This window comes from Parasteatoda tepidariorum, chromosome 8 (genome assembly GCF_982258835.1).
Source record: "Parasteatoda tepidariorum strain Cologne lab strain chromosome 8, Ptep-v5.0, whole genome shotgun sequence".
Taxonomy (NCBI): Eukaryota; Metazoa; Arthropoda; class Arachnida; order Araneae; family Theridiidae; genus Parasteatoda; species Parasteatoda tepidariorum.
This window is the reverse complement of record NC_141762.1, coordinates 84,924,026-84,944,919: the sequence shown is the minus strand read 5'-3', so window position 1 is coordinate 84,944,919 and position 20,894 is coordinate 84,924,026. Positions and strand designations below refer to the sequence as shown.

General features: G+C 26.1%; 1 protein-coding gene across 1 annotated transcript in view; it reads right to left on the bottom strand.

The window, feature by feature from the left end:
* The window catches only part of LOC107453196 (focadhesin), a 43,952-nt gene extending 24,225 nt beyond the window's left edge, over positions 1-19,727 (bottom strand). Inside the window, exons 1-14 of the mRNA XM_043043207.3 lie at positions 19,510-19,727; positions 17,648-17,719; positions 16,074-16,228; positions 14,359-14,454; positions 14,165-14,266; positions 12,838-12,997; positions 12,525-12,740; positions 12,222-12,321; positions 9,742-10,244; positions 7,673-7,777; positions 5,398-5,624; positions 2,139-2,265; positions 1,979-2,037; positions 911-1,127 (exon numbers count right to left, since the gene is read on the bottom strand). Coding sequence (XP_042899141.2) covers positions 911-1,127; positions 1,979-2,037; positions 2,139-2,265; positions 5,398-5,624; positions 7,673-7,777; positions 9,742-10,244; positions 12,222-12,321; positions 12,525-12,740; positions 12,838-12,997; positions 14,165-14,266; positions 14,359-14,454; positions 16,074-16,228; positions 17,648-17,719; positions 19,510-19,563 — 2,193 coding nt within the window. The 5' untranslated portion in view covers positions 19,564-19,727. The remainder of the gene's footprint in view (positions 1-910; positions 1,128-1,978; positions 2,038-2,138; positions 2,266-5,397; positions 5,625-7,672; positions 7,778-9,741; positions 10,245-12,221; positions 12,322-12,524; positions 12,741-12,837; positions 12,998-14,164; positions 14,267-14,358; positions 14,455-16,073; positions 16,229-17,647; positions 17,720-19,509) is intronic.
* Between the last annotated feature and the right edge of the window lie 1,167 nt (positions 19,728-20,894).

Below are 20,894 nucleotides of genomic sequence, written 5' to 3'. Positions count from 1 at the left end.
TTTACTTCACAGGTAAGATTTTTTATGCTTGTCGGAGCAGTATGCATGCTTCAAGCATTGAAATTTTATTTTACCATTATCTAGCAAAGTGAGTATAGTTAGAAAATCACAATGAAAAATGCAATATGCTTTAATAATAATAAATAGGTATGTTTTATTTTTAGAGTATAACATAGGGTTTAAAAAATATATAAGGAAGTAAAAATTAAATCAATAAGATGAAAAATTTAAATATACACATAAAATTATTTACTTCGCAGGTAAGATTTTTTATGCTTGTCGGAGCAGTATGCATGCTTCAAGTATTGAAATTTTATTTTACCATTATCTAGCAAAGTGAGTATTATTAGAAAATCACAATGAAAAACACAATATGTTTTAACAATAATAAATAACATAATTTTTTAATAATAATTTCATCAGAAAGAAAATATTTTAAATTTTTTTTTCAAAATTTCTTAACGTAACTTATTAAAAAACAACTAAAAATATAATGAAACATATATAAATAATTTTAATACAGACACCGAGCAATAATTTTTTGATTCAGAATACATGCTTAACTATTTGTAACAAATGAAAGAACATTAAAAATAAATGATGAATTACTTTTTTATTTTATAGATGCTTTAAAAATGTTTTTGAGCATAAAATCTTAAATATATGGTGTAAAATTCAAAATAAGAATGAGAGAGGTAGTTAAATACATCTAAAACATAAATAATAAAACTTACATACATACATAACATAATATAAACATACATAATAGATATGAACATAAATAATGAAACATAATAAACATAAATTTAAATAAATAAACAAGTTTTTCTTTAATCTAATCTAGTGCAAACCTACTAAAATTTTAATAATACATATAAGTTTGGTTATCAATAAAATATCATCAACTTACAGCAGTTGGAAGTTGCTTAAGTTCATGACAGTCGATAGAAAATTTAGCCAATGTTTTGTAAGCTACACTCTCAGCATCAGGCGGTAATACTCCAGAGGAAATTTGTTTCCAGATTTTTGATACAATGTCTTTCATAAATGTGTCAAACTCAGGAGAACTCACTTGTAACTCAGGAATAAGAGAGAGTAGTTCAAACATTTTACAAATTACAGGAATTCTGCAATTAAAAATAATCAAGCAATCAATCTAAATTACCACTAGATCTTTCATAGCCTTAGAGATGAAACTTCTGACAAAAATGCAAATTAAAAGTTTACAAATATTTCTTTATCATTACAGAGCTAAATAATAAGTATTTTTCAAAACAAATAATTTATACATCATGTTTCCATGCAGTTTCAGTTTAATGTATTGAAACAATTTATTGTGCAATTAAATGTATGTATATAAAACTTAATTAAAATAAATAGTGCAAAAAGATGGAATTAGGATAAAACTCTATAGAAGATGACAGTTATTATTAAATTAAAATTATTTTTTAGAAATAACTAAAAATTGATTTAAAACATTTAATTATTAATTAATTTACTCTGAGTACTAGTCTCAGCTTTTTCCAAACTTTAAACAGCAGGTTTACTTGCACCAAAAAATTTCGTTTTCTTCATGTTACTCACCAAAAAAGTTGTTAGTAGCAAAATATTTTTGAACAATTTTGCTTGGCCAATTACTTGGAAAATAAAACATATTAATAATATTTCATTATTAATAAATCAAAAAATATATAAAAATGAAATTTTACTTTCAGAAAGTATATTCAAAACAGTTTTAATTCAGTAGATATTAACAGCATAAGTTTTGGTATAATTTTGTACCAATATAAGAGAAGAAGTTTTGATACAAATAAACAAAAATGAAGTGAACAAAATGTACAAAAAATTACGAACATTCATGAACACAAATATAACATTTATATCAAGAGCCATAAATATATAATAATTATATATAAACAGATATTTTTAAAATTATATATATATGAAATTGAGGTAAATTGAAAAGAAAAATATGTACCTTTTATCCTTACTCAATCTGGGACCTAATAATTTCCAAGTGGATCTCAAATCTATAATCTATTAGAGCGAAATAAAATATTATTAAAATCAATGAGAAAACCTTATTTTTACAATAGAGATGTCAATCTTTATTAAATGAATGCAAAAATGATACTAACTTCTGTTTTGCAAAGGTTAATGACCCCATCTAGAGCTAAACAGGCAGCAGGTGAACTTGTATCATCATTAGATTCATTAAATATTTTAGAAAGAATCCCTAAAAAATCACTTCCATGTTTTTCTGGGCTGTTAAACAAATAATAAGAACTAAATTTATACAAAAAATAAGTTTGAAAAATATATATACCCAATTTGATAAAAACACAGTACTTTAATGAGTTTTAATAGAAATGTATCATAACTTGAAATTGATACACAGAAACAATTTAACAATGAAACTAAAAATTGAAGTACAACAGTCTAAAAATCATTTTGAAGCATGTTTTAGTAAAACATGTTATTACATTACAGCTGGTTTTACCCAATTACTATAGGGACAACAGATTTGAAATTTAGCAGTTAGAAATGGACAGTTTATCAAAAAATAAAAACATATTATGTGTTTATTATTATGTCTCATTTATGATAGAAAAAGAAATATGGGGTTATTTCTCTGTTATCCATTTTCCAAAACTTGTTTACAAATCATAAAAACAGGCTCGTCAATTTCATTTAATGTAGTTTATATAAATGCAGGGTAGGTATATAAAAAATTAGAAATGATCTCAAGAAATATATACACTGAATCAAAAAAGAAAAATAGACGTATTCAATATTCAATGACACCCATCCCCCCTGGAGGTGGGATGGGAGACAACTTTGAAAACGTAAATATAAATTCGTTTTTTTATTGGGGATTCAGACTTTCCAGAAAAATTTAACCTTATTTGTCTTGTAGTCAAAGTAACAGATGTTTAAAATAATTCAGGGTTTACACTTAATTTCAGAAGAAAAAAATTCCCTGACTTTTCCAGGTATATCAAGAAAAATTCAATGAAAATTGAGACCATATTTTATATATACTATATAATTTTTAATCAGAAAACTTTGATTTTTATTTGTAATGTCAAACATTAGATTTTGTGGAAAAAAAACATTGAAATAGGATGACAGCATAAAATTGTCACTAAAATGTGATAATTTTTTAAACAAATATCTGTAATAGATGTGAGAATTATTTAACTCTACATTTAATTACTGATTGATGCTACTGACGATTCTGAGACTGGTTTTTCTTCAAGTAGGATAAAGGAATTTTACAGGTTTCTGTAAAAAAATACAGTTTTCCCTAACTATTTCCTGCTTTTTAAGAGTCAAAATGAAATTCCCTGAAAATTCCAGATTCTCCCTGACCCCTGGAAGCTTCGTAACTATATTTTGAGATCTATCTCATTAAAAATAAATGAAAATGTTCTGATAATTTCCTGCAAATATTTAAAAAAAAAAAAATCAATGAAAAAAACTTTAAACATTTCTATTTTTATATTCCTAATCTGATGAGTCTCAAGATTCGAGATTCAAATTAAAAATAAATAAATGATAACAAAAATGTTTTGGTATGTTTCTTCAAATAATTTCTTTTCAAAAAGTTGATAAAAGTTTAATGTGTTTGCTTCTTTGTTTAATAATTCAAAGGAATATTATCAAACAATAATTAAAGTTGAATTGCAAATTGTGCAAATTATGAAATATAATTCTCAATTTTGATTTCATTCTATGTATTACTCAGTATTAGCTGCGCTAAAAAATACAGATGATATTTTGCAGGTCAATCTGTTAACAACCAGAAACAAAACCACTTAATTAACATTTTTCATAATATATAAGCAATTCTATATAACATTTTAATTAAATTAAGCTGTAAAGTGATATGTTGAATTTGTATTTGTATGTACACTTACAAATTTTACAAATTGAGTTGCTTCCATCAAAATTAGTATTAAGAAAAGTACTTTGGTGATTACGTACATCCAAAACTTTAATGCATGGTTATAGAAGTGATTCACAACAAAATTAATAAAAATTCAAAATAGACCAAAAAATATTGTTTATTTATTGTTATTTGTAAAGGGCAATGAAAATAAAGCCAGCAGTTATTAAAAAAAAAGAAAAAGAAGGGAAACTACTATGGTGTAAAGTATTGTGAAGCACAACTGTTCTGTCTCTGATAGTGGCTTACCTTGGATGCTATACATTATATATATATATATATATATATATATATATATATATATATATATATATATATATATATATATATATATATATATATATATATACAGTGGAGCATCGTTTATACGACGCCGAAGGGACCACCGAAAAACGTCGTATAAACGATAACGTCGGATTATCGATTTTTACTTCTAAAACTGAAACTAACTCTGTTTTCAGTTAATTTTAATGTTTAACGTGTTGATTTACATAAATTTCTAAATTAGACAAAGCAAAACAAACAAATAACCAAAGGAGAAAAATTGCAGTGAGCCATTTGAATGTATGTTACCTTTAATTATATTTTCTTGCTATTATTCTCTACAATGCTTTGAATAGCGAGTTGAAGTTACTGCTTTCTATGATGCAATTTTAAATTTATAATCACGGCCAAATCTGATGGCTGAAGCGCACTTGTGCAATTTGCAGGAAAAAAGAGAGCTCTTACATTTTCCAAAATAATTAGTATCGATGGGTGCGCTGGACATTGGTCGATGAATAGCAAAATTTTTCGTTTTTTCCTCTTCATAACATTGTCTAGTTTTTTCAGTCATCTAGTAAAAATTACGGTCGTCATCCAAGCATTCTTGTTGACACCCTTTTCTGTATCATTCATGTTGGCAAATTCCGCCCTTTTTTAAAATACACAAGAAAAAATAAAGAACAAAATCTAAAAATCGACGTATAACCGATTCTGTGCGTCGTATAAACGATATATTTTTACATTAAAATGAATAGGAATGATTTGGGACCACACTAAAACGTCGTATAAATGTAAACGTCGTATAAGTGATCGTCGTATAAACGATGCTCCACTGTATATATATATATATATATATATATATATGTATGTATCTAGGACTTATGAATTTAATTTATACAATCATAATTAATTGCTAGAAGCACAGAATGTAATTCTAAAATTTTACATGAAAATAGATACCAACAATTAATAGTAAGCATTTACAGCAGAATTATAAAAGTTTAACATATTTGATAGAACCTTCCAAAATGTGAATTTTATTGCGTTTATGAAATACTAGTTATAAAGTATAATATTACATAAAAAATATTGATGTTAAAATATAAAGAAATATATTTTAAAAGTAGCCTGAATGATTCGCTCAAACACTTATGGGCAGCTATAAGAATTATACAATATCTTACGCTATTAAGCAAATTTCTCTGATTGCTGCTGCTTGAGATATTACAACTTCACTAATGTTTAAATCTTTAGAAATAGATTTACTGCTCTCTAATAATCTCTTGTGAAGATAAGAAAAGACACGATCATGTTTTTTCCAAAGTTCTAGCATTAAATGGATAGAAATGGCTTTCAACTCGGGCTCATTAGACATGCTACTGAGGATGCTGATAACAGGAGGAATAGCATACTGTAAAAGACACAACACAATTAATTTATTTTAATTCAAAATTATATGAATTAAATATCATGCTTATCAATTTAATATTATTCTTTAAATGAATATTATGCTTCAATAGAATATTATGCTTCAATTGAATATTTCTCTTCATTTTAATATTATTTTTCAATTGAATATTCTTCAATTGAACATTATGCTTTATTAAAGTATCCTGTATTAATTAAATTTTAAAATTATTTCTCGAATCACAAAGGCAAGACTCTCAAAGTAAATTTAGTTATGGAATCTAGAATTTTTGAAAAATTGACAATTGTGATTAAAAGTTTTACTTTCAGTAATTCCCTGATTTATTAAGGTCAGGTTATTCATTAAAGCTATAAATTTGATTGTGATATTTATTAGTGATACAATAATTGCGTTTAATCTGATGACTTAGTAAATTTATTGGTTATTACATTTAATCACCAGTATTTACATTATATTGATAAATAATTATGACTAATTTGGTTACATAGAATTTTGGTTTTTAGTATTTTATTAAATTCTAAAGTAGCGAAATATACAGGCCAGTGACACCATTTGGCCAAGAATAATTAAGTACAAATCTAAAGAATTATGGTGTCAGTTTTCAAAGTTTGGTCCAGGTTCTTTAGATCGTGCGGTTTGAAACTTGAACTATGAGATGTATAAGGATAGTTCATACAATGTTGCTCCTCCAGCTCTATCCTGCCCATTTCGCTTTCAGCAGGATGTATGCTCCTTTCACACATCCAGTATATCCAATACAACATTTAAGAGAAATCTGTAGAATAGTCCTAAGTTATCTAATCTTAATCTGTCATTTGCTTAAAATTTGATTCATAACAATAGCACTACTTAGTTTCCCTTTTTATAAACTAGTGTTCAACATTGTTTGGCATAAATTTCTTTAATTTTTTTAAATTTAATTTACACAGAACAATTTGAGTTCCTTCCTTTGAGTTCTGCTAAAATTTGATTCATAACAATAGCACTACTTAGTTTCTCTTTTTATAAACTAGTATTCAACATTGTTTGGCATAAATTTCTTTAATTTTTTTAAAATTTAATTTACACAGAACAATTTAAGTTCCTTCGAGAATAAGTTGGAACAGTTGTTATGCACTGTTAGTATGCAAGTTTATTATAATCATCTCAACTTAATTGCACATCGGAATCAAATTTATTAATACCTTACTATTTTGTATGAAACCAATGTTAAAGTTCCATGTTTAAACCATAAATTATGGTTGACAGTCCTTGCTTAGTTGCTTAAAGAGGAGAAAAATTACTATTATTTTTTCAAACGAAATGATGTCCTGTTAGAATGGAATTTTCGTTTTTTAATTAAGAAGATGAGAATATATTTTTAATCACTTTAATAGGGACTTCCTACCCATTTTCTGCTCCAAACAGGTATCAGAGGGTAGTTTAAAAACTAATCAAATCCTGTTAATGAGGTTGTTTCTTTTACCCCTTTTTGACACACTCACACACCATTTAGAATATGGAAAGGTAAAAAGTTGAGAATTAAGTTAAACGTGTGTCAGAAGTCTTCAACTACTGATTTATTTGGAAGGAAATAAATAACTTTATAGTACGCTTTTCATCATTTATATTTTATGATATTAACACCAACAGCCATAATTATAATTGTTTATTGATCATTAAAACAAGTTTATCCCGTCAAAATATCATACTATGTTCTACATAACACTTCAAAGTAAATTACAATTTGTAAAAACATACTATTAAGATTCATAACTGGACTCAAATAATGAATGAATTATTTGAATATAGTTGGTTGGAGCTAGTGGTATTCCTTTAAGCAAGGCTGACAGTATATTAAGCTCATTAAATGTTTTTATTAAAAGGATTTCATTCAAAAAATATATTTTAAACTTTCAACAAAGAAATTTTTAAAAAGTACTTTTAAAAACTTATGATGATCTTTTAATAAAAATAATCTTTTTTTGATTAATGTGAAAAAATAAGATGACAATCTTAATTAAAAATTCTCATATGATTAAGTAACTCACTTTATGAGTAGCAGATTTTGGTAAAAAGGTAAGAATAAGGAACTTTGATTCAGGCAACCCCAGCAGATTTTGCTTGTATAAAAGAAGAGAAAATATTCTCGTTGACTGAAAGAAAAAAGAACAAATATTAATTTATATAAAAATTAAAACATAAAATTAGTGACTTCAATAATAAACAGTGACAGTGAATGGTGAGATAAAAAACTGGCATTAAATGGAATGTTGGCAAAGGAAAAAATAAAACAATATGAATCATAGATTATTTTAATGATTTAAATGAAAAGGGTACAATGCTAATCTAAGTAAAACTAAAAAATAAAATTTTAATCATAATGTATCAGCTGCATCTGTTTGATTTTGTTTTTATAGCAGCTAATTTAAATTAATAGTGCTAAAATCTTTTTACAGTTTACACAGTATGCTGTTACTTTAAATAAAATTGTAATTTTTATTTGATGGCACTGTCACAATCCTAATGATATAAAATAAGTAGGATTGCAAATATATTTATTTTATTAAAAGTATCTGCTAATACAAATTGAATAATATTTTATGAGCTTATTGTTTCCACCACTGCATCTTATTTTAATTTCAGGAAAAATTTTTAATCAATGTTTATAAAAGGAACCATTCCAATGGCTTTTCATTGCAAATTCTCTAAAGACAATAACTTACTATAATACTTAGTACAATAGAACTTCTTTATCTAACTGCATCTCTTACGCAAAGTTATTATTTTTTTCAAAAATTGTTTCTAACATATTCTTTCGAAATTATTTATATGATGACTCAGCTCTACAAGGTTTAAATCATTTCCCACATTCAGTAAGTAATCTAAATAATATTCAAGGAACATCAGGTAATAATGTAAAAATTAAAACCTTTTTTGCCATTTAAAGAAATTCCTATATTACTAAATGCCATAAGTCCGATAGAATTCTTAGTGGTATTAGCTTATTTACGTTGCAGAAGAGCTGCACTACGGGTTATTGGCGACGGTCTGGGAAACATCTCTGAGGATGATTCGAAGGCAGCATTTTAGGAGCCAGCATGTTATGGGAAAGTAGCTTAATAGCTTCCTGTTTATACGAAATATTATGTTAAGACAATTATTATTTTTAATTAAATATAGCCTGAAAACAATGGTCTGAAGATGGTATACAATTTGAATACACAGACAAATAAAATCCAATATTCTACTTAGTTTTGAAGACAAACATTGAATGTCGTTTTGTTCAAAATCTTTATATTGATGAGCACAGAGGTTTTCAAGAATGCTTTAAATTCATGTTATGCGCAGAAAAATCTCTCCCTTCCTTACAAAATACTCAAATTTTTCCGGTCTTTCTCAAAAGAAAAAAAAAAAAGGTCAAATTTTACTAAAATATTAGGGGTCAGCTATGCTCCTTTAGGCATAGTAGTAAGCAGAATTTATTAAGCTTGGTCATAAGTATTGAACCTAGCGTCATAAGCATTTGGTCCCTCAATTGTCTCAGTGGTAAAAAAAAAAGACTGTTTTGCAATGGGGTTTTCGTAAACGGAAATACTATTGGCACTGTTTGACTTACCAAGAACTGACCATTTTCTGTGATTAACAACTTATAAAATTTTGGCTAATAGGTAAATTACGTTTGGTATTTTAGTACTTGTTTGTTTTTTCAAGTGTAGTTTCACTATTCCAGGATCCACTTTTATAAAAAGGGAACGTCATGTTATACTAATTATCAGAGAAAATTAAATCATATAATTAGAACAATGAATCTTCATTCCAAAGATTTTGATTATCTGAATCAGTTTCAATTTCAGTTAAAGACATTTAGGATATTACAAAATGGCTAAAAACATAAAAGATAATAGAAAAAAAATGTACAAAATAAAATATCAAAACATTTCACAGATAAAAATTATTGAAAATATCAATTAGTAACTTTATAATCATGACATTTATTGTTACAAATCCTATTGACTGGCATGGCAGTGTTTCGTGGGTATGAGTAACCTAGGAGGAAACATTTTATCCCTAAATTCACACGTTTAAAAAATAGAAATTTTATTACAGTGATACATACCAAGTAATTATTTTTTGAAAGAATAAATTCAAAAGTATCCAAGCAGCTACTCAGATATTCTACACGATCAGGACAGCTGAGAAATAAAGCAGACACAATGCCAAACACAACCTCCAAATTTTCCGAAGAACTACAGTCTTTTACATACGTATTGACAGCTTTCATCCAATTCATTTTTGAATTCCAATCACACTTGTCCAACTTATTTGCAAAATCAACACATTGAAATGAAGTTGTGGCACAAAAAGTAAAAGTGTTTAGAAAGATATTGTTTCTTTTTTCCTTATTGTCACCATCCAGTAAATCTTCCTTTTCTTGCAAACTTTCCGCGGTTTGATGATTTAAAAAATAGGTTTCCAATTTATCAAGGAGCTGAGATAAATTTGATTTAGTTCCTTCATTGAATGATACAATGGATGGTTCAGGTAAAAGTTGAATAATTTGAAAAGCTAAGAATGAAGCCACTGTTGGAGATATGGGTTGTAAATCTAGCAGAGTTATAGCTAAAATGATGAATTAAATTCAAAATTATTATGTGCATAGTATACAGAAGGCAGAAATAGTTCAGAATTTACACAAACAAAATTTAAAACACAATTTTAAAAATGTACTTGTTATGTTGCTCCCTATTGTTAAAAGAACTGGACTTGGTTTACAAGAAATTAAATTTCTATTAATAAATAAAATATGGAATAGAAAAAAATTTCTTTAATTACAAATAAAAAAAAAACAAAGTATAAATTGCTTTGTTTTTAGTAATTAAGCTTTAAAATTTAATCAAGCAAACACGGAGGCCAATAACTATTTGAGTATTAAAGTTTTAGTAAACTTACAACAAAATCTTTAATGAAAACGACATTATTTGTTTCATTAATATATAATAAATTAAAAAAATAAAAGAAAGAAAAGTGTATTAAAAATAAAAAGTTATAAAATAAATTGAAAAAAAAATGTTTCAAACAGATAATTAGTTAGTTTTATAACTTAATATCTTTTATTTCAAGAAAATAAAATTTTAGACAATATTAAAGATAGTAAATTAAACTTAATAGTTTTATTTCATTATCTATATTCATAAATACGAAAAAATCAAAGGTATTAATTTCTTTATATGAAGCTTATACAGAATTAAAAAAAGAAAATAAAAGGAAAAAAACAATAAAAATGAAAATATAAAAAGCAGTACATAATGTTAAATTAAAATAAGTTACAAAAAAGCAACTTGTGTGTTTTTAAAGTGTGTTTGCTAGTGTGTTTTTAAATTGAATTTTATGTTTTTCAAAATTTTATATAAAGCTTAATAAAAAAAATGCCCTTATGGAATCAAACATAGTATTTAGGCAAACATTTTATTAATTTCCATTGGACAACCAACATGAAATATGTTATTTAATCTTTTTTACTTATAATGAATTAAATTAGACATTTTTTATCTATTTTTTATTCATAAATGAACCACATAGTAAATTCAGACATTTGAAGTTTAATTTTAAACCACATTATTTTACATGCAGAATAAATGGAAATTAATAATTCTAATATTACAATATTTTTGTTTCACACTTGCTCTTCAATTTCAGTTAGAATTGTGCTATACAAGACATAAACCTAGCAAATTTTCCAAGTAAAGGCAAAATTGATATTTTTTAAAAGGAACTTTTTATAGGTACAATTATAATTAAAAGCAAATTATAGTGGACATTTTTGTCGATGCATGCCTAATTTTCAAAATATTTTCTGGAACGTCAAAAATAATATAAAAATTTATAACTACATTCAATTCTTTTTTATTCTTTTCTAAAAAAAGGGAGTTCACATTTTGAACATTCAAAAGCTGTTTTTTGTTTCTCACTTTATGACAATTTCGCATCCAAAACTTTTTCCAAAGTATTAAAGAAAACTAAATACTTAATTCTTTTTACAAATAGATATAAAATGATTTTTTATTAATTTTTAAATTAGAAGTAACGTTTCAAAAATTTTCAATTTTTGTTCATGAAAAGAATGTAAAATGTCATAACATAACCAAAACTTTTCAAGCTTCCTCTTAAAAAAAAAAAAATCAACTTATCGATTAGATATTATGCTTAGGAGAGAAATTTTGTTTTGAAAATAATTTTTTTTTTCCAAATTGGAGTCATAGAAAAATAATGTTAAAACTTCCTTTGCCTAGTATTTGATTAGGATCTTAAAATAATTTGAGCAATTGAAAAGTCAAGTTATAGATATTTGGGTAATAGCAGACTAACTGTTAATAAAAGTCTTTGATACAACTACCACATCAAAGGTTAATGCAATATCTTAGACATTATTAAATTGATATGGTTCAAACAGCAATGAAGTTATATTTTAACCATTTAAAATGGCTTTAGCAATTTAATTAGTAAAAAGAAAAAAAAAACAATTGACTCTTGCAAGAGCAAGCAAATTTATCTCTTTCAATCAACGACATTATTTTAAATATAAATAGAGTATTTTACCAATGGAAACAAGTTTCTCCATGTGAAGAGTAGTTGCAGATTTGAGGGCAAATGATATCATAATCAGATAAACATTAACAAAGGAAGACATCTGTGAGATCTAAAGGAAAAACTATATTAGAAAAAAAAATATTGAATATTAAATGCAAAAAAAGTGATAAAAAATCCAAAATTAAAAAAAAAAAAAAATTATGTAAAATGGACAATTTTCTAAAAATATAATTTATTAATAAAACAGAAAAATAAGAAAAATAAATAAAATTAATACTAAAAAGGATTTTTAAAAATTAAAATTAGACTCACTTGAATTAATGAAGAACTTAAGTTGCAAGCTAATTCCAATAATCTTGAAGGGTCATGACCAAGCACCAAACATCTTTCAGATAAGGACAATGAAGCTAGCAAAAAAAGCTCAGAGATATAATATTTGTCATTCTCAGAGAAATTTGAGCTATAAAAAGCTTGTCTTGCTTTTAAAGTAAACATTGAAGCCTCTGACACATGTTCATAAGTCTCAATCTGAAAACATATAAAATTAAGTAATTGCAGACTTAATTTATTAATTATTTTATAATTAAATAAATTTTATTACTTTTAGTTAGAAAAATATTATCACCTGCAAATAAGGTATAAAACGCAAAACATAAAAAGCAGCTTTCGGCTCCTCTTTAATTATATCAATGAGGGCCTCTAAAGTCAAAACCTTTGAATAATTATTCTTCTGAGATGGATTGTATAAGAGATAATCAATTACAGGTTCCATTGCTTTCAAACCCCTGGCGGAATAAAAGATAAGGAGATACACTTAATTTAACATTAAAATTTGTGAAAATGAAAACTATAGGTAGTAATTTATGGATTATTAAAAATTTATTTATCAACAAATTTAAACATCATTTGAATAAGATATTGTGTGACATTATTAAAATTTATTCTGATGCTCCAATATATATATATATATATATACAGGTGGTTATCAAAATAATGGAAACACTTGTGAATAAAAGCGACATTTGAGAATTCGCTTCATAAGCATTAAAATATAATCTCACATATCAGTTTTTTTTAAAATAAAAAGTAAATGTATTAGGTGGTATGAGAGAGCTTTAGCAGAGTTGTCTACGTTTTGATTTTCTGTCAGAAGCGTAAAATGTCAGACCTCACAGATTTTCAGAGTCGCCAAATTGTAGGAGCCCGACTAGTTGGAACAACAGTGACCGAAACATCCCAGCTATTAGGCGTTTCTAGAGGTACGGTGTCTAAAGTCATGACAGCATACACACAGCGCGGAAAGACAAGCTCAGCAAAGCAAAATAGTGGACGGAAGGAGAAAGAGATCGACGGGTAGTGAAGCGGATTGTAATGTCTAAAAAGAAAACAACTGCAGCCAAAGTGACCGCAGAGCTCAATCAGCGTCTGGATTCTCCAGTGTCAACAATTACAGTTAGGAGATACCTTCATAAAGAAAACATTTACAGCAGAACACCTTCATAATCTAGGGTGTTTCCATTAAAAACTAATAAAAATTAAAAACTATTAAACAATTAACTACAAAACAATTAAAAACTATTTAAAAAATTAATATTTGACACTTAACTTTATAGCATATGATGAAGAAACAATAAAAAATAGTAAATGTTATAATGTAATTTCTCTGTCAAACATATTGTTCAATATTTAATGATTATAACTGTTAACATGTACAAAAGTGAAAAATTGAACAAGTTTATTTATATTATAAAAATGTATAGATCAACAACAACAACATCAACAACATCAACATATATTAGAAAAAAAGTTGTTTAAATTATATTTATCAGTTTATAAATATAATATTCCTTAAACACTGTCTAAAATGTTTCATTAATTGTTCAATAACATCAAAATAAATAAAACTATACAAAATAAATAAAGCTAAAACATTTAAATAAAACTATAGTTACACAATATTTTGTTGAGCAACAGCATCGGCAATATTTTTGAGAATTAAAGGTAAGTAATCTTCATTGTTTTGCAAAATAGTTATTAGAGGATGTTTTGGATGACTGTAAAAGAAAATTAAGAGAAAAAATAATTATAAATGTTTACAAACAAATTAACTCAATCATTATAATTCATCAATTGAAATTTTACTTACTGCAAGGAATATAGACTGGTAAGAGTATTATCCTGTTTTTTCTTATGTTGATGAATCAGGATTTTAGAAATACCTTTAACTAGAGCAGGAGCATTACTGTAAGAAGTAATAAAAACATATATCAATCAGGTTTAAGTTGTACAGTTACAATTAAAAGATATATTGGTCGAGCAAGAAACATAGCACCATTTTAAGTCTAATTTTTCCAATACATTAAGCGGATGATTATTAATTCTAAATAATCACCAAAGCAGTTTTCTTTAGTTTTTTTTAAAAATTTAATGTACAGTTAAAACAATATTTTTTTTGGTGTTCTGATTAACAATCTCTTTTGAAAACCGATAATACACAACTAGTCAACTATTCATTTTATGTGGTAGCTAAGTTAACTGTTAATTCAGCTTATAGCGAAAATGTAAATATTGTCTCGTCTTAGCACTTAATACAAACAAAACCGGGTTCTAAATCGAGTAAAGAGTTTTTTTTCTTCCTAAAACCTAAGCAAAGTAGAGCTAATTACTTAATAGAAATTGGTAAGCTGCTTTCCTATTGTTGGAAATCCCCTCAAGAAGAGGCAAATATTTAAATTAAAAACTACACAGGTAAGAAGAACTCCCTCATTCCAGTTGTGTATTTACAGTTACAACACTAACATCCTACACATTTTTCTTTCTTAAAGGACAACAATGCCTTTATTTAACACTTGACGCAGAATTATTAAATACATTTTTTATTATTTTATATTAATTTAGGCCAAAATAAGTGAAAAATATTACATCTAGCATTTTAATAATTTATGGTTATGTAATATAGCATGAAACACCAATGATTTTTTCTGCATTGAAGGTAAAAATGTTCAAACACAGCTTACTTCCAAACAATAATTTTTCGAATTTGCAGTTCCTTAGAACTAAGAAAAAAAGTTATTTATCCTTGAAATTTTCTTAATTTATAAAATCATTTATTGATACATTTTTGAATATGAGCGAAAATAACTTTTTTATATTTTATATTTTAGAACAAATATAATTCTGATAATCTAACAGTTTTGGTAACTATTTGACTATTTTTATAATTAAAAATAAAAAAATATATTTTTGCTTGTAAATAGAGCACCAAAAAATATATATATTCATATACATAAGAGGGACACCAGTGTACCATCTGCGTCAAAGGGTTAATGACAAAAATTTTTTAATCAATAAGCACAGCTTATTCCCCAAATATTCCAGGATTAACAAATTCATTTTTAGAGTTTTAACTAGCTCATTATTACAGTTGTCAGAATCAACAATTTTTAATTATAATTTTCTTTTTAAATAAAGTTAATTTTTATATCAGAGATCCCTATAATGCAGTAGTATCATCAGGTGTGGGCTTAATGTAAGGGACCATTTGTACGTGGAAGAAAGTTCAGAAAAAATAGAAGCTCCATGAGTTTGCCTAAATCGAATATAAAGAGAATGGTCTCTACACATACATAGTTGAAAATATAAATCTTGTAGAAGTTTACTTGTACTTGCTCAGAAAGTAGAATATCTTTGCTGTTAGAATCAGTACTAAACTGAATTTTTAGTATAGAATCTTTTATTTTTAAAACCTTCTATTTATTAAATTCTAAAACAATTCCCAGTATTTCTGATTATAAAAAATAATGCAAATTATAAATAAATTGCATAAAAGTTAAAAAAAAAAAAAGTCTCAAAACATATTACCCAGTAGAAGAAATGCTACCAAGAAACTTGTTGACAGCATAGCTGACATCTATGACTTTATTCACAACAAGGTAAACTAAACCCTGAATAACAAAATCAGCAGTTGATGGAGAATCACAAAGGCAAGACTCCCAAAGTAAATTTAGCTCTGGAATCTGAAAATTTTTGAAAAATTGACAATTGTAATTAAAGGTTCTACTTTTAGTAATTCTAAGTAATTCCCTGATTTATTAATGTCAGGTTATTCATCAAAGCTGCACATTTTATAATGATATTTATTATTGATAAAATAATTCGGATTCACCTGGTGATTTAGAAAATGTATCAGTTATTAGATTTGATCACCAGTATTTACATTATAATGATAAATAATTAAAAATCATTCACTTTGACTAATTTGGTTAGATGCTCATTGTAAAGTGAGTAACCTGTAAAGTGAATGTAATGAATATCTTGACTGATTGGGCCAATAGAAATATTTTATTATTGGCATCAAATTCTATCTTTTTTCGATATAGTAAAAAAAAAAAAAAAAAAAAAAAAAAAAAAAAAAAAAAAAAAAACAATAACTAAGCATTTTAGTAAAAAAAAAAAAGCATAATTTTTTTAAATATTATATATATATAGGAAGAACTATTTTATGCACATCTACACAGCAATGAAAAAAACAAACAAACAAAACAAACCATATAATTATATACTATCCACATAATTATCCAAGCTAACAAATTAAAGGGTTAAACTAATTCAGTCTGATTCCATTACTCCAATTTTAAGCTTATAAACGCTACTAATAATGCATCAAACATGACTAGAACATTGTGTATTGGAAAATACTTGAAAGAAAAAAAAAGGTCACAAAATTGAGAAAAAAATGTTTTTAACTTACTTTTACTTCCTCTGTTTTAGATTACTTAACTTTTCATTCTTTCTATATATTTTTTAAAAGTATTACAATGTTGCTAAATACTACACATATATAAAGTATTCGTTAACTGATTAAAAATAACCAAAAAAAAATTTCAATTTCATTTTGAGTTGCGACTATGTTTGATAATACTATCATGTTTTATTCATTCTATAGAAATCTCTAAGATACAAAATACTGACAGATAAAAGAATTTTAAAAACAATTAAGAATACACATCAGAGAAATTCTTTTTTTTCTTCAATAACACAGATTTAAATTAAGTTTATATTGAAATCTCTTATGGAGAGAATACGCAGATTCAAAAAAAAGAAAAAAATGATTTTAATACTTTTTTTAGTTAAAATAGATATTTTTTTATTGTTCAATTTTTGTACATTTAAACATGTAAAGTAAAGTAAAAAATGTAATGTAAGTCATCTTTTAGTCAAGATAGAGAGAATACCTGATGATCTACATATTTAATTAAATTAATAGAAAGTTTTATTGATGAAATTTTGACAGCATAAACTATATGTTTTACTTATTTATGCATAAATTATTAAAGTTATTCCAGATGTAAAAGAGGTTTTCTTAAATATGAAAAAGTATACCAAATAAAGAATATTTATTGAAACAACAAGAATATAATTAATTTTTATCTTACTTGCTTTGATGAGGCTGTAACTAATTCGCCTTTGGTCTTCTTCTTAACAATCTGAACTAATTTTTGAACACACTAAAAAATATATGCATTTTATTAAGAAGAAAAAAAAAATAAAGTTTATAATTTATGTTTTTTTTCCTTCATATAACTGTCAGGGGTGATTGTGAGCCCCAGTCAAAATTCCGGAAAATTTCGTGAGTAAAAAAAAAAAATAAATAAATGAAAAAAAGTTTAAACTGAAAAATTAGAAAAAAAATTTAAACAAGGTTTTTTCCTTTTTCTCAATATTTCCTAGTTTACTTAAAATATATTTAAAATTTTACACATACCTATGATGACCTGGAGAAGCAATTGAAATTTACAAATATGTCTCTCTTTCTTGAGTTTATGATTATAATAACTATTTACTGATAAAAAATGAATATTAATCTTGAATATAAGCTTATAAAGTAGCTCTCTTATAAACAAATAAAATAAACTGCGTTTTTAAGTTCCATTTTTGAAAATTTGATTTCCGAAATCTTTTGTGATCACCGATTTTTTTAAACATCTGAACCTTCGATCTCCGGAAACTTCCGGATCACAATTAGTGAAAAATCCGGAAATCCGGATTTTTTCCGGAGCACAATCAGCCCTGAACTGTAAGATTTGTAACTTCAAAATTTTTTCTTCATAACTTTCATAACATACTTTACAACATATATACCTACCAATCTTGAAAAAACAAAAACATATATGTTGTTGATGAGTAACAAAAGAAAACAGACTAAAAAAACCTACGTAATCAACAGAATGACAACCATATATTCTCTGGGAAGTTCACCACTAATCATAAGTTTGGAAAATAATCATAAATAGAAAATATCTATCAAATGAAAGATATATTGTCTTGAGAGTTGACTTAGAATTGTAATCCGTGAATTTGCTTAAGCCTTCAAATAAATGGTTATTTTTGTAATTTTTCCACTTATGTGCATCTTCCCATTTTGTGGTTAATTTTTAAAATAATATATATGATTATCTATCTGTTGATGACATGGTTTCTCTACTCAGATTTTTGTTGTTGTTGCCATCTAGACATTAGCAGTTTATCATGGCAGTTCTAATTTGCAATTATTAATTTAAATTTGACGTCTAACTCCTTTTTTTCTTTAACTTCTTAAATTGTTTTATTTTCCCAAGCAAAGTTCATAAGATTAATTTTTTGTTCTTGCACTGGTTCTATTATTATAATTCTAATTACACAAAGAACTTGGTATTGTTTATGAGTCAAAATTTTAATTCCGGTACATATATACAAACGACTGCAGGTGGAATTAGACTATGCAAGTTTTACAATACTTATCATTAAATTATGAATTAAGGCTTAAAAAAAAGAAACCTAAAAGCCTTATACTTTTTATGTACCATTAGAAATTAGAATAATATGGATTGAAATAATTATTTTGATTAAAATTGCTTTTGAAACAATCCTATGTGCGATAAAAGAAAATTTTCAAGTATTCTGTAAACTTATATTACTTTGTCTTGTTTTAGCTTTAATAGATTTTTCCCAATTCTTAACCATATGTAAAGTCCATGAACTACGCAATACAGACAAAACTTTTTGTAGCTTAAATGGTTCATAAAATAAAACTATACAGTGTTTCTCAACAAAACTTTTATTTATGTTTGCAATACTGCATGTGAGTTCTTCAGTCAACCTAACAAATAAGTTTTTTTTAATGGTATAAGTAAAAATGCAGAAAATGAAGCGTGCATTCATTATTAAACAAATTTATGAGGAGTGCAAATGTATTGCCTTTTGACAATCGATGTAAAACTTTATTATTGAACAAAATAAACAGAAAATAAACGCATACTCGGGTGCGAATGGTGATATCATCGTATTTTAATCGCTGTTTGAAGTCTTCCATTTTAAAATATTCACAATTTCAAAGCAATATAACAGATTGTTAATTATGAAATGTGCCAAGTTGGCAGGTATACTGCTATTCAAACAAACATCACCGGTTTCATCTCCTTCTGTAAAGTGTCAACAATCTTTGTTTACGTTTTCAGTTGTCTATGTTTGTTCACCAATATGACCGCTGACTAAATATCATTTCGTCATTTTTAAAAATCTCAGGAACCATTCCCGCTCACTGCAATTCGCACGTGCAATTAAGCATTGATGTGATTCAAGCGTTGGCCCGCAGTTAAATAATCACACGAGCATGTACGTTCGTATGCAGTGAAAACGCTAGCTAAATTGAAATCTTTCCTAAAATTTTCTGAGTGAAAATTTGTCTCGCAGTGGACTGATCGTTAAGACACGGTTCTCAGCAGATCACCGCAGTCAAGTATTACTGTTTGCTATCAGGTTGAGGGTGGGTGACCACTTGGATCAGTCTGCGTAGGGTCCGAGGGTGTGCGGTATTGTTCCTCATTAAACTGTTCTGCCGTAAAGTGCTCGTCTTCACGTGCAGGTCGTTGGGCTACCGAAGCAGGGGTGCCATCCCCTCTGTAGAAGATCGAAATTGTGATGGCATGTCTTCGGATCATCCTCAGGAATGTTTCCCTGACCGTCGCCAATAGCCCATTGTGCAGATCTAGTGTGACGTAAATGAACTACAATTACTACTACAACAGCTGAATGAAAATTTCCGGAAGATAGCTTTCGTTACTTCAGATATTTTTTGCTACTAGTTTAAATTAAAAAAGTGGGGGAGGTGCTAAATTTTTTAATGGTGTTACTTTTTAACTCATAAATTAAAATAAAAATGGTAATTAATTCAAGAGAATAGTAATAGAGAATAGTGAAATTAAAATCGTTCAAGAGAAATAATAGAGAGAATAGTAATAGAGAATAAAAATAATCATCATTAAAATAATAATTTAATTAATAATTTAATATTATTATTATTATTATTATTATTAATAATAATTAAATAATAATTTAACTAATTAGTAATTTTAATAATAATTATTAATAAATTAAGATAATAAATTTAATAATATTAATTAATTAAATAATAATAAATTATAATTAAATTGAATTATAATTCATTAGAAATAATAAATACTAGAGAATAATGATAACAATATTTTTAAAATTGTTTATTTATTTATTTATTTTTAATTATTTATTTTTGCATGACTAATTATTTTTTAATTTTTTTTAATTTGGAAGCATTTGTGTGCAAATAAATATAGTGAAGATGTTTTTCAAAGTTCGTCATTTGCAGGATAAATGCTGTGGATAGTC